Consider the following 15,629-nt stretch of genomic DNA (forward strand, 5'->3'; position numbering starts at 1 on the left):
TGGGCGTACCCCAACAACAGAATGGTGTGGTCGTACCCCAACAACAGAATGGTGTGGGCGTACCCCAACAACAGAATGGTGTGGGCGTACCCCAACAACAGAATGGTGTGGCCGTACCCCAACAACAGAATGGTGTGGTCACCCCAACAACAGAATGGTGTGGGCGTACCCCAACAACAGAATGGTGTGGTGTAACCCAACAACAGAATACCCCAACAACAGAATGGTTGGTCGTACCCCAACAACAGAATGGTGTGGTTACCCCAACAACAGAATGGTGGTACCCCAACAACAGAATGGTGTGGGCGTACCCCAACAACAGAATGGTGTGGTCGTACCCCAACAACAGAATGGTGTGGGCGTACCCCAACAACAGAATGGTGTGGGCGTACCCCAACAACAGAATGGTCTGGTCGTACCCCAACAACAGAATGGTCTTCCACCCCAACAACAGAATGGTGTGGTCGTAACCCAACAACAGAATGGTGTGGGTCGTACCCCAACAACAGAATGGTGTGGTCGTACCCCAACAACAGAATGGTGTGGTCGTACCCCAACAACAGAATGGTGTGGGCGTACCCCAACAACAGAATGGTGTGGTCGTACCCCAACAACAGAATGGTGTGGTCGTACCCCAACAACAGAATGGTGTGGTCGTACCCCAACAACAGAATGGTGTGGTCGTACCCCAACAACAGAATGGTGTGGGCGTACCCCAACAACAGAATGGTGTGGGCGTACCCCAACAACAGAATGGTGTGGTCGTACCCCAACAACAGAATGGTGTGGTCGTACCCCAACAACAGAATGGTGTGGGCGTACCCCAACAACAGAATGGGCGTACCCCAACAACAGAATGGTGTGGTCGTACCCCAACAACAGAATGGTGTGGGCGTACCCCAACAACAGAACGTACCCTAACAACAGAATGGTGTGGGCGTACCCCAACAACAGAATGGTGTGGTCGTACCCCAACAACAGAATGGTGTGGGTCGTACCCCAACAACAGAATGGTGTGGGTCGTACCCCAACAACAGAATGGTGTGGTCGTACCCCAACAACAGAATGGTGTGGGTCGTACCCCAACAACAGAATGGTGTGGTCGTACCCCAACAACAGAATGGTGTGGTCGTACCCCAACAACAGAATGGTGTGGATGTATACCGGTCATAAAAAATATTATTGCAAGTAGATCGCTGATTGGTCAGTTCATCCTCCTCAGGAGGATGACATCATGCTCTGAGAAAATAGCAAGCATTTTGGAAACGGTCTGTTTGAAATAAATGTTTCAGGTGGGGGTTTTTGAAGTGTTTTATTTTCCCCAAATTATGCTTTGGTCACAAATACGAGTAGAGCCTATAGGATGAGTCGACATTATTTGGGTATGAGTCAACAAAACATGAACTTTTAAAAGTGTAGATTTTCAAAGGAGAGTTAATGAAGTGTATAGTAAATAGATAGAAACCCACAGCGACCCAGTTCGGTCAATGGGTTCCATCCCTGAGTGAAAAGTACCTTCAGGTTGAGGGTCCGACAGGTGTAGTTGTCACACTCTGTCACGTTGTTAATGAGCACCTCCACCTTGCCATAGATACCACGCCTCTCTGGCCAGTACAGAACACATTTCTGGAACAGACAACATCATTAATCATTACACATGTTATCGTATCACCAATCACTATTGTTCCAGTGATTATGTCATGTATTTTACATGTGTAGAATCACGTACATATTTGTTTATACCTACGGGTTCCTGTGTTTCTTTGTGTGTGTGTGTAAGGGTTGAATATTTTCCCAGGTACTGAAAAACAATGTTCCATCCCGAGAATAAATCACTTTTCTCCCGGAGAAAAAAAACGGTATTTCCCGCCAAAACCAGAAATGTCATTCTAAAGCATATAAACCAAATAAATCTGCTTTAAATGTAATTTGATTAGAGCTTTGATCAGCATGAGAAATCAAGCCTGATGCCACCTGAGACTGATGCTACCTGAGACTGATGCTACCTGAGACTGATGCTACCTGAGACTGATGCTACCTGAGACTGATGCCACCTGAGACTGATGCTACCTGAGACTGATGCTACCTGAGACTGATGCTACCTGAGACTGATGCTACCTGAGCCTGATGCTACCTGAGACTGATGCTACCTGAGCCTGATTCTACCTGAGACTGACCTGAGACTGATGCTACCTGAGACTGATGCTACCTGAGACTGATGCTACCTGAGACTGATGCTACCTGAGCCTGATGCTACCTGAGACTGATGCTACCTGAGACTGATGCTACCTGAGCCTGATGCTACCTGAGACTGATGCTACCTGAGACTGATGCTACCTGAGACTGATGCTACCTGAGCCTGAATCTACCTGAGACTGATGCTACCTGAGACTGATGCTACCTGAGACTGATGCTACCTGAGCCTGATGCTACCTGAGACTGATGCTACCTGACTGATGCTACCTGAGACTGATGCTACCTGAGACTGATGCTACCTGAGACTGATGCTACCTGAGACTGATGAGACTGATGAGACAGATGAGACTGACGTTACAGACATTTAAGATTAGCTAACTGCTTGCTGTCTGGAAACAGCTCTGTCTCAATTTATATTGTTTTCAGTGTTATTTTTTCCGGGGAAAAGGGACTGGGTTCGGGCGGTAAATCTCTGTAACCCATGCTCCCGCTATTCAACTCTAGTGTGTGTGTGTGTGTGTGTGTGTGTGTGTGTGTGTGTGTGTGTGTGTGTGTGTGTGTGTGTGTGTGTGTGTGTGTGTGTGTGTGTGTGTGTGTGTGTGTGTGTGTGTGTGTGTGTGTGTGTGTGTGTGTGTGTGTGTGTGTGTGTGTGTGTGTGTGTGAGTGAGTGAGTGTGAGTGCACCCCGTACCTCGTTCTTTTCCCTGAGCTTGGTGATCATGATGATGACAGGACAGTCTTCCTGCCAGGCCATCTGCCAGAAATCATTCACTGTGTTGATCATGGGACCCTGGGTGGCGATGTAGGCCTTCTCATCGCCTAGGTAACCCTGCAGAGGTTAGAGAGGGGTAGGGAGGGAGGGAGGCAGGGAGGGAGGGAGGGAGGGAGGGAGGACTATTAGCAAACTGGTACACAGGAATTCTTGACTGGAACAAAATAGTTTTTGTAAACCGTCACTAGACTGGGGACTAGCCTGTTAAGGCATGATGAATGGACAGGTTGTTTAGACAGCAGAGTCACTAAACCATTCATTTGGTGTTCATATTTCTGTCTTAATGTGTGCTGCTATTTATTTATTTATTTATTTATTTATTTTTTATTGAACCTTTATTGAACTAGGAAAGTCAGTTAAGAACCAATTTCCAATGACGGCCCGGACCATGCTGGGCCAATTGTGCACCGCCCAATGGCACCCCAAAGCAGCAGGTCTGATTATCCTCTATAGTGTTAGCTACTGTCCAGGGAGAGAGAGATAAACCACAGCAGGTCTGATTATCCTCTATGGTGTTAGCTACTGTCCAGGGAGAGAGAGATAAACCACAGCAGGTCTGAATATCCTCTATGGTGTTAGCTACTGTCCAGGGAGAGATAAACCACAGCAGGTCTGATTATCCTCTATGGTGTTAGCTACTGTCCAGGGAGAGATAAACCACAGCAGGTCTGATTATCCTCTATGGTGTTAGCTACTGTCCAGGGAGGAGAGATAAACCACAGCAGGTCTGATTATCCTCTATGGTGTTAGCTACTGTCCAGGGAGAGATAAACCACAGCAGGTCTGATTATCCTCTATGGTGTTAGCTACTGTCCAGGGAGAGATAAACCACAGCAGGTCTGATTATCCTCTATGGTGTTAGCTACTGTTCAGAGAGAGAGAGAGATAAACCACAGCAGGTCTGATTATCCTCTATGGTGTTAGCTACTGTCCAGGGAGAGAGAGATAAACCACAGCAGGTCTGATTATCCTCTATGGTGTTAGCTACTGTCCAGGGAGAGATAAACCACAGCAGGTCTGATTATCCTCTATGGTGTTAGCTACTGTCCAGGGGAGAGAGATAAACCACAGCAGGTCTGATTATCCTCTATGGTGTTAGCTACTGTCCAGGGAGAGAGATAAACCACAGCAGGTCTGATTATCCTCTATGGTGTTAGCTACTGTCCAGGGAGAGAGAGATAAACCACAGCAGGTCTGATTATCCTCTATGGTGTTAGCTACTGTCCAGAGAGAGAGATAAACCACAGCAGGTCTGATTATCCTCTATGGTGTTAGCTACTGTCCAGAGGAGAGATAAACCACAGCAGGTCTGATTATCCTCTATGGTGTTAGCTACTGTCCAGGGAGAGATAAACCACAGCAGGTCTGATTATCCTCTATGGTGTTAGCTACTGTCCAGGGAGAGAGATAAACCACAGCAGGTCTGATTATCCTCTATGGTGTTAGCTACTGTCCAGGGAGAGATAAACCACAGCAGGTCTGATTATCCTCTATGGTGTTAGCTACTGTCCAGAGAGAGAGAGATAAACCACAGCAGGTCTGATTATCCTCTATGGTGTTGCTACTGTTCAGAGAGTGATAAACCCATATGGCTGATTATTCCCTATATGTGTACCAGAATGACCAGAATGTATTGCACTAAATAGGTAACAGCAGGTCTGATTATCATCTATGGTAGTTGAGCTTACTGTACAGGGAAGTGGATAAACCCAGCAGGTCTGATTATCCCTATGGGTCACTTCAGAGAGTGAGTTCACTAGTTCAGCAGGTCTGATTATCCTCCTTGGTGTTCTCTCCATAGACTTTACATGGAAACAACAGAAACAGGTCTGATTATCCTCTATGGTGTTAGCTACTTCCCAAGATGGAGAAACCACAGCAGGTCTGATTATCCTGATGGTGTTAGCTACTGTCCAGAAAAGATAAAACAGCAGTCTTATATCCACCACTCAGTTCAGCAACACTGGGATATGACTAAACCACTCAGTCTGATTATCCTCTATGGTGTTAGCTACTGTTCCAACACTGAGATAAACCACCAGGTCAGTTATCAACACTGGGTTATGACTGCACCACTCAGTTAAACAACACAGGTCTGACTGTACCACTCAGTTCAACAACACTGGGATATGACTGCAACCAGCACCACTCAGTTCTAACAACACTGGGAGATAAACTGCAGGTCTCAGTTATCAACACTGGGTTAGCACCACTCAGTTCAACAACACTGGGATATGACTGCAGGTCTCAGTTATCAACACTGGGATTAGCTACTGTTCCACAACAGAGATAAACCACACCAGGTCTGATTATCCTCTATGGTGATATAGCTACTGTCCAACACTGGGATAGATAAACCAGTTCAGCAGGTCTGATTATCCTCTATGGTGTTAGCTACTGGGATATGACTGCAGACTCAGTTCAAAACAGCAGGTCTGATTATCCTCTATGGTGATTGACTGCACCACTGTTCAACAGGGAGGGATAGACTAAACCACTCAGTTCAGGTCATTACTGGGATATGACTGTTACCACTCAGTTCAACAACACTGGGATAAACCACACTCAGGTCTGATTATCCTCTATGGTGTTAGCTACTGTCCACCACTCAGTTCAACAGGTCACACTGGGATATGACTGCACCACTCAGTTCAACAACACTGGGATATGATTATCCACTCAGTTCAACAACACTGGGATATGACTAAACCACTCAGTTCATTATCCTCTATGGTGTTAGCTACTGTCCAGGGACAGAGATAAACTGCACAGCAGGTCTGATTATCCTCTATGGTGTTAGCTACTGTCAACAACACTGGGATAAACTGCACCAGGTCTGTTATCAACACTGGGATAGCTGACTGCACCACTCAGTTCAACAACACTGGGATATGACCAGAGTTAAACCACAGCAGGTCTGATTATCCTCTATGGTGTTAGCTACTGTCCTGGGAGAGAGATAAACCACAGCAGGTCTGATTATCAACTATGGTGATAGCTACTGCACCACTCAGTTCAACAACACTGGGATATGACTGCACCACTCAGTTCAGCAACACTGGGATATGAGATAAACCACAGCAGGTCTGACTTACCCTCTATGGTGTTAGCAACACTGGGATATGACTGCACCAGGTCTGATTATCCTCTCTCAGTTCAACAAGGGAGAGACTAAACCACAGCAGGTCTGATTATCCTCTATGGTGTTAGCTACTGTCCACTGGGATAGATAAACCACAGCAGGTCTCATTATCACTCTATGGTGTTAGCTACTGTTCAACAACACTGGGATAGACTAAACCACTCAGTCTGATTATCAACACTGGTGTTAGCTACTGTCCACTCAGATCAAAACACTGCAGGATCTGATTATCCTCTATGGTGTTAGCTACTGTCCTGGGATAGACTGAGATAAACCACAGCAGGATATGACTTATCCTCTCAACAACATGGTGTTAGCTACTGTCCTGGGATATGATAAACCACAGCAGTTCAATTAACACTGGGATATGACTGTTACCACTCAGTCCAACAACACTGGGATAAACCACAGCAGGTCTGATTATCCTCTATGGTGTTAGCTACTGTTCCAACACTGGGATATGACTGCACCAGGTCAGTTATCAACACTGGGATATGACTGCACCACTCAGTTCAACAACACTGGGATATGACTAAACCACTCAGCAGGTCTGATTACTCATGGTGTTAGCTACTGTCCAACACTGGGATATGACCACACCAGGTCAGTTATCAACACTGGGATGTTAGCCACTCAGTTCCAGGGACTGGGATATGACTGCACCACTCAGTTCAATTAACACTGGGATATGACTACACCACTCAGTTCAATAAACCACTGCAGGTATGACTATCCTCTCAGTTGGTGTTAGCTACTGTCCAGGGAGAGAGTTCAAAACACAGCAGGTCTGACTTACCCTCAACATGGTGTTAGCTACTGTCCAGGGAGAGAGAGATAAAACACAGCAGGTCTCAGTTATCCTCTATGGTGATATGACTGCTACTGTTCAACACTGGGATAGATAAACCACAGCAGGTCTGACTATCCTCAGTTCAACAACACTGGGATAAATGACTGCACCTGATTACTCAGTTCAACAGCACTGGGATAGACTAAACCACAGCAGGTCTGATATACAACACTGGGATATGACTGCACCACTCAGTTCAACAACATATGACTGCACCACTCAGTTCAACAACACTGGGATATGACTGCACCAGGTCAGTTCAACAACACTGGTGTTAGCTACTGTTCCAGGGACTGGGATAAACCACAGCAGGTCTGTTATCAACATGGTGTTAGCTACTCAGTTCCAGGAGAGATAAACCACAGCAGGTCTGATTATCAACTATGGGTATAGCTACTGTTCCACTGGGATATGACTAAACCACTCAGTTCATTATCCACTGGGATATGACTGCACTACTCAGTTCAACAACACTGGGATAAACCACCAGCAGGTCTGATTAACCTCTATGACTGTTAGCTACTGTTCAACAACACTGAGATAAACTGCACCACTCAGTTCAACAACACTGGGATATGACTGCACCACTGTCCAGGGAGAGATAAACTCACACAGGTCTGACTTATCCTCTATGGTGTTAGCTACTGTCCAGAGAGAGTTAAACAACAGCAGGTCTGATTACTCACCACTCAGTTCAGCAACACTGGGATATAAACCACAGACTGATTCACCACTGGGATGGTGACTTAGCAGTTCAGGGAGGGATAGACTAAACCACAGCAACATTACTGGGATATGACTGTTAGCCACTGTTCAACAACACTGGGATAGATAAACCACTCAGTCTGATTATCACTCTATGGTGCACCACTCAGTTCTGACCTTACCCTCAGTTCAGAATGACCAGGGATATGACTAAACCACTCAGTTCAACATCACTCTATGACTGCACCACTCAGTTCAACAGACACTGGGATATGACTGCACCACTCAGTTCAACAACACTGGGATATGACTGCACCACTCAGTTCAACAACACTGGGATATGACTGCACCACTCAGTTCAACAACACTGGGATAGCTTGATCTTTACAGTGTATGCCGTCTTCTGTTTGACTGCACCACTCAGTTCAACAACACTGGGATATGACTGCACCACTCAGTTCAACAACACTGGGATATGACTGCACCACTCAGTTCAACAACACTGGGATATGACTGCACCACTCAGTTCAACAACACTGGGATATGACTGCACCACTCAGTTCAACAACACTGGGATATGACTGCACCACTCAGTTCAACAACACTGGGATATGACTGCACCACTCAGTTCAACAACACTGGGTATGACTGCACCACTCAGTTCAACAACACTGGGATATGACTGCACCACTCAGTTCAACAACACTGGGATATGACTGCACCACTCAGTTCAACAACACTGGGATATGACTGCACCACTCAGTTCAACAACACTGGGATATGACTGCACCACTCAGTTCAACAACACTGGGATATGACTGCACCACTCAGTTCAACAACACTGGGATATGACTGCACCACTCAGTTCAACAACACTGGGATATGACTGCACCACTCAGTTCAACAACACTGGGATATGACTGCACCACTCAGTTCAACAACACTGGGATATGACTGCACCACTCAGTTCAACAACACTGGGATATGACTGCACCACTCAGTTCAACAACACTGGGATATGACTGCACCACTCAGTTCAACAACACTGGGATATGACTGCACCACTCAGTTCAACAACACTGGGATATGACTGCACCACTCAGTTCAACAACACTGGGATATGACTGCACCACTCAGTTCAACAACACTGGGATATGACTGCACCACTCAGTTCAACAACACTGGGATATGACTGCACCACTCAGTTCAACAACACTGGGATATGACTGCACCACTCAGTTCAACAACACTGGGATATGACTGCACCACTCAGTTCAACAACACTGGGATATGACTGCACCACTCAGTTCAACAACACTGGGATATGACTGCACCACTCAGTTCAACAACACTGGGATATGACTGCACCACTCAGTTCAACAACACTGGGATATGACTGCACCACTCAGTTCAACAACACTGGGATATGACTGCACCACTCAGTTCAACAACACTGGGATATGACTGCACCACTCAGTTCAACAACACTGGGATATGACTGCACCACTCAGTTCAACAACACTGGGATATGACTGCACCACTCAGTTCAACAACACTGGGATATGACTGCACCACTCAGTTCAACAACACTGGGATATGACTGCACCACTCAGTTCAACAACACTGGGATATGACTGCACCACTCAGTTCAACAACACTGGGATATGACTGCACCACTCAGTTCAACAACACTGGGATATGACTGCACCACTCAGTTCAACAACACTGGGATATGACTGCACCACTCAGTTCAACAACACTGGGATATGACTGCACCACTCAGTTCAACAACACTGGGATATGACTGCACCACTCAGTTCAACAACACTGGGATATGACTGCACCACTCAGTTCAACAACACTGGGATATGACTGCACCACTCAGTTCAACAACACTGGGATATGACTGCACCACTCAGTTCAACAACACTGGGATATGACTGCACCACTCAGTTCAACAACACTGGGATATGACTGCACCACTCAGTTCAACAACACTGGGATATGACTGCACCACTCAGTTCAACAACACTGGGATATGACTGCACCACTCAGTTCAACAACACTGGGATATGACTGCACCACTCAGTTCAACAACACTGGGATATGACTGCACCACTCAGTTCAACAACACTGGGATATGACTGCACCACTCAGTTCAACAACACTGGGATATGACTGCACCACTCAGTTCAACAACACTGGGATATGACTGCACCACTCAGTTCAACAACACTGGGATATGACTGCACCACTCAGTTCAACAACACTGGGATATGACTGCACCACTCAGTTCAACAACACTGGGATATGACTGCACCACTCAGTTCAACAACACTGGGATATGACTGCACCACTCAGTTCAACAACACTGGGATATGACTGCACCACTCAGTTCAACAACACTGGGATATGACTGCACCACTCAGTTCAACAACACTGGGATATGACTGCACCACTCAGTTCAACAACACTGGGATATGACTGCACCACTCAGTTCAACAACACTGGGATATGACTGCACCACTCAGTTCAACAACACTGGGATATGACTGCACCACTCAGTTCAACAACACTGGGATATGACTGCACCACTCAGTTCAACAACACTGGGATATGACTGCACCACTCAGTTCAACAACACTGGGATATGACTGCACCACTCAGTTCAACAACACTGGGATATGACTGCACCACTCAGTTCAACAACACTGGGATATGACTGCACCACTCAGTTCAACAACACTGGGATATGACTGCACCACTCAGTTCAACAACACTGGGATATGACTGCACCACTCAGTTCAACAACACTGGGATATGACTGCACCACTCAGTTCAACAACACTGGGATATGACTGCACCACTCAGTTCAACAACACTGGGATATGACTGCACCACTCAGTTCAACAACACTGGGATATGACTGCACCACTCAGTTCAACAACACTGGGATATGACTGCACCACTCAGTTCAACAACACTGGGATATGACTGCACCACTCAGTTCAACAACACTGGGATATGACTGCACCACTCAGTTCAACAACACTGGGATATGACTGCACCACTCAGTTCAACAACACTGGGATATGACTGCACCACTCAGTTCAACAACACTGGGATATGACTGCACCACTCAGTTCAACAACACTGGGATATGACTGCACCACTCAGTTCAACAACACTGGGATATGACTGCACCACTCAGTTCAACAACACTGGGATATGACTGCACCACTCAGTTCAACAACACTGGGATATGACTGCACCACTCAGTTCAACAACACTGGGATATGACTGCACCACTCAGTTCAACAACACTGGGATATGACTGCACCACTCAGTTCAACAACACTGGGATATGACTGCACCACTCAGTTCAACAACACTGGGATATGACTGCACCACTCAGTTCAACAACACTGGGATATGACTGCACCACTCAGTTCAACAACACTGGGATATGACTGCACCACTCAGTTCAACAACACTGGGATATGACTGCACCACTCAGTTCAACAACACTGGGATATGACTGCACCACTCAGTTCAACAACACTGGGATATGACTGCACCACTCAGTTCAACAACACTGGGATATGACTGCACCACTCAGTTCAACAACACTGGGATATGACTGCACCACTCAGTTCAACAACACTGGGATATGACTGCACCACTCAGTTCAACAACACTGGGATATGACTGCACCACTCAGTTCAACAACACTGGGATATGACTGCACCACTCAGTTCAACAACACTGGGATATGACTGCACCACTCAGTTCAACAACACTGGGATATGACTGCACCACTCAGTTCAACAACACTGGGTGACTGCACCAACAACACTGGGATATGACTGCACCACTCAGTTCAACAACACTGGGATATGACTGCACCACTCAGTTCAACTGGGATAACACTGGGATATGACTGCACCACTCAGTTCAACAACACTGGGATATGACTGCACCATTCAGTTCAACAACACTGGGATATGACTGCACCACTCAGTTCAACAACACTGGGATATGACTGCACCACTCAGTTCAACAACACTGGGATATGACTGCACCACTCAGTTCAACAACACTGGGATATGACTGCACCACTCAGTTCAACAACACTGGGATATGACTGCACCACTCAGTTCAACAACACTGGGATATGACTGCACCACTCAGTTCAACAACACTGGGATATGACTGCATAATATAATATGAAGTATGAAGGCATGGACTAAACTAAAGATGACCAGTTAGAATCCAGGGGGATAGAATGAAAAAAACGTAACTATGTTTCATGAGTTCCGTTCTAATCTCTAATCTGTTATAATCTGGCTATGCATACCTGTACAGCCAACTTTAATCTGACTATGCATACCTGTACAGCCAACTTTAATCTGAGTTTTAATCTGACTATGCATACCTGTACAGCCAACTTTAATCTGAGTTTTAATCTGACTATGCATACCTGTACAGCCAACTTTAATCTGAGTTTTAATCTGACTATGCATACCTGTACAGCCAACTTTAATCTGAGTTTTAATCTGACTATGCATACCTGTACAACCAACTTTAATCTGACTATGCATACCTGTACAGCCAACTTTAATCTGACTATGCATACCTGTACAGCCAACTTTAATCTGACTATGCATACCTGTACAGCCAACTTTAATCTGAGTTTTAATCTGACTATGCATACCTGTACAACCAACTTTAATCTGACTATGCATACCTGTACAGTCAACTTTAATCTGAGTTTTAATCTGACTATGCATACCTGTACAGCCAACTTTAATCTGAGTTTTAATCTGACTATGCATACCTGTACAACCAACTTTAATCTGACTATGCATACCTGTACAGACAACTTTAATCTGTGTTATAATCTGACTATATATACCTGTACAGACAACTTTAATCTGTTTTATAATCTGACTATGCATACCTGTACAGACAACTTTAATCTGTTATAATCTGACTATGCATACCTGTACAACCAACTTTAATCTGTTATAATCTGACTATGCATACCTGTACAGACAACTTTAATCTGAGTTTTAATCTGACTATGCATACCTGTACAGACAACTTTAATCTGAGTTTTAATCTGACTATGCATACCTGTACAACCAACTTTAATCTGTTATAATCTGACTATGCATACCTGTACAGCCAACTTTAATCTGAGTTTTAATCTGACTATGTATACCTGTACAGACAACTTTAATCTGAGTTTTAATCTGACTATGCATACCTGTACAGCCAATTTAATCTGAGTTTTAATCTGACTATGCATACCTGTACAGACAACTTTAATCTGTTATAATCTGACTATGCATACCTGTACAGCCAACTTTAATCTGTGTTATAATCTGACTATGCATACCTGTACAGACAACTTTAATCTGTTATAATCTGACTATGCATACCTGTACAACCAACTTTAATCTGTGTTATAATCTGACTATACATACCTGTACAGACAACTTTAATCTGTGTTATAATCTGACTATGCATACCTGTACAGCCAACTTTAATCTGTGTTATAATCTGACTATGCATACCTGTACAGACAACTTTAATCTGTGTTATAATCTGACTATGCATACCTGTACAGACAACTTTAATCTGTTATAATCTGACTATGCATACCTGTACAACCAACTTTAATCTGTTATAATCTGACTATGCATACCTGTACAGCCAACTTTAATCTGTGTTATAATCTGACTATGCATACCTGTACAGACAACTTTAATCTGTGTTATAATCTGACTATGCATACCTGTACAGCCAACTTTAATCTGTGTTATAATCTGACTATGCATACCTGTACAGACAACTTTAATCTGTGTTATAATCTGACTATGCATACCTGTACAGACAACTTTAATCTGTGTTATAATCTGACTATGCATACCTGTACAGCCAACTTTAATCTGTGTTATAATCTGGCTATGCATACCTGTACAGCCAACTTTAATCTGTGTTATAATCTGACTATGCATACCTGTACAGACAACTTTAATCTGTGTTATAATCTGACTATGCATACCTGAACAGACAACTTTAATCTGTGTTATAATCTGGCTATGCATACCTGTACAGCCAACTTTAATCTGTGTTATAATCTGGCTATGCATACCTGAACAGACAACTTTAATCTGTGTTATAATCTGGCTATGCATACCTGTACAGACAACTTTAATCTGTGTTATAATCTGGCTATGCATACCTGAACAGACAACTTTAATCTGTGTTATAATCTGACTATGCATACCTGAACAGACAACTTTAATCTGTGTTATAATCTGACTATGCATACCTGAACAGACAACTTTCAGGAAATGGTTTTTACCTATTCATTATGAGAGCGCTATAATGTGCCATTTTGGCTCTAACTAGGAGAACACTGTTGTTTTACAACCAGAACATCCACTTGTTTTGGTTTGGGTTCAGAATGCAATGTGTTCACAATCAATGGTTTAAGAACCCAGAACTGGGCTCAACATGCCTGGTGGATTACTTAGCCTGTAATTGGCATTGGTGTGTGTGTGTGTGTGTGTGTGTGTGTGTGTGTGTGTGTGTGTGTGTGTGTGTGCGTGCGTGCGTGCGTGCGTGCGTGCGTGCGTGCGTGCGTGTGCAAAACTTACCCTAATGTAGTTGGCGTTGATGTAGCTGCTGAGAGGGTCGAAGGAGCTCTTAGTCCTCAGGATCACTCTGGAATGTGGATCTGCAGGTGACAATAGATATGTTACCAGCTATTAGAATCAGATAGATATGTTAGTGACTGGAGGTTCCAGCTATTAGAATCAGATATATATGTTAGTGACTGGAGGTGCATACCAGCTATTTGAATCAGATATATATGTTAGTGACTGGAGGTTCCAGCTACTAGAATCAGATGATATGTTAGTGACCTGTACCAGCTACTAGAATCAGATAGATATGTTAGTGACTGGAGGTTCCAGCTATTAGAATCAGATATATATGTTAGTGACTGGAGGTTCCAGCTACTAGAATCAGATAGATATGTTAGTGACTGGAGGTACCAGCTACTAGAATCAGATAGATATGTTAGTGACTGGAGGTTCCAGCTATTAGAATCAGATAGATATGTTAGTGACTGGAGGTTCCAGCTATTAGAATCAGATAGATATGTTAGTGACTGGAGGTTCCAGCTACTAGAATCAGATAGATATGTTAGTGACTGGAGGTTATAAGCTACTAGAATCAGATAGATATGTTAGTGACTGGAGGTTCGAAGCTATTAGAATCAGATAGATATGTTAGTGACTGGAGGTTCCAGGTGAATCAGATAGATATGTTGTGACTGGAGGTTCCAGCTATTAGAATCAGATATATATGTTAGTGACTAGAGGGTACCAGCTATTAGAATCAGATAGATATGTAAGTGACTGGAGGTTCCAGCTATTAGAATCAGATATATATGTTAGTGACTGGAGGTTCCAGCTATTAGAATCAGATAGATATGTTAGTGACTGGAGGTTCCAGCTATTAGAATCAGATAGATATGTTAGTGACTAAAGGGTTCCAGCTACTAGAATCAGATAGATATGTTAGTGACTGGAGGTTCCAGCTGTTAGATATGTTAGTGACTGGAGGTTCCAGCTGTTAGAATCAGATATATATGTTAGTGACTGGAGGTTCCAGCTATTACAATCAGATAGATATGTTAGTGACTGGAGGTTCCAGCTATTAGAATCAGATAGAGATGTTAGTGACTGGAGGTTCCAGCTATTAGAATCAGATAGATATGTTAGTGACTAAAGGGTTCCAGCTATTAGAATCAGATAGATATGTTAGTGACTGGAGGGTTCCAGCTATTAGAATCAGATAGATATGTTAGTGACTGGAGGTTCCAGCTATTAGAATCAGATAGATATGTTAGTGACTGGAGGTTCCAGCTGTTAGAATCAGATAGATATG

General features: G+C 44.1%; 1 protein-coding gene across 4 annotated transcripts in view; it reads right to left on the reverse strand.

Annotated features, from left to right (window-relative positions):
* The window catches only part of ptprr (protein tyrosine phosphatase receptor type R), a 144,082-nt gene that overhangs the window by 15,792 nt on the left and 112,661 nt on the right, over window positions 1–15,629 (reverse strand). For all 4 annotated transcript variants that reach the window (XM_052514554.1, XM_052514553.1, XM_052514555.1 and 1 more), the window contains 3 exons: window positions 14,333–14,412; window positions 2,887–3,024; window positions 1,516–1,626 (listed from right to left, as the gene is read on the reverse strand). In XM_052514554.1, coding sequence (XP_052370514.1) covers window positions 1,516–1,626; window positions 2,887–3,024; window positions 14,333–14,412 — 329 coding nt within the window. The remainder of the gene's footprint in view (window positions 1–1,515; window positions 1,627–2,886; window positions 3,025–14,332; window positions 14,413–15,629) is intronic.

Source organism: Oncorhynchus keta, unplaced genomic scaffold, assembly GCF_023373465.1.
Source record: "Oncorhynchus keta strain PuntledgeMale-10-30-2019 unplaced genomic scaffold, Oket_V2 Un_scaffold_180_pilon_pilon, whole genome shotgun sequence".
NCBI lineage: Eukaryota > Metazoa > Chordata > Actinopteri > Salmoniformes > Salmonidae > Oncorhynchus > Oncorhynchus keta.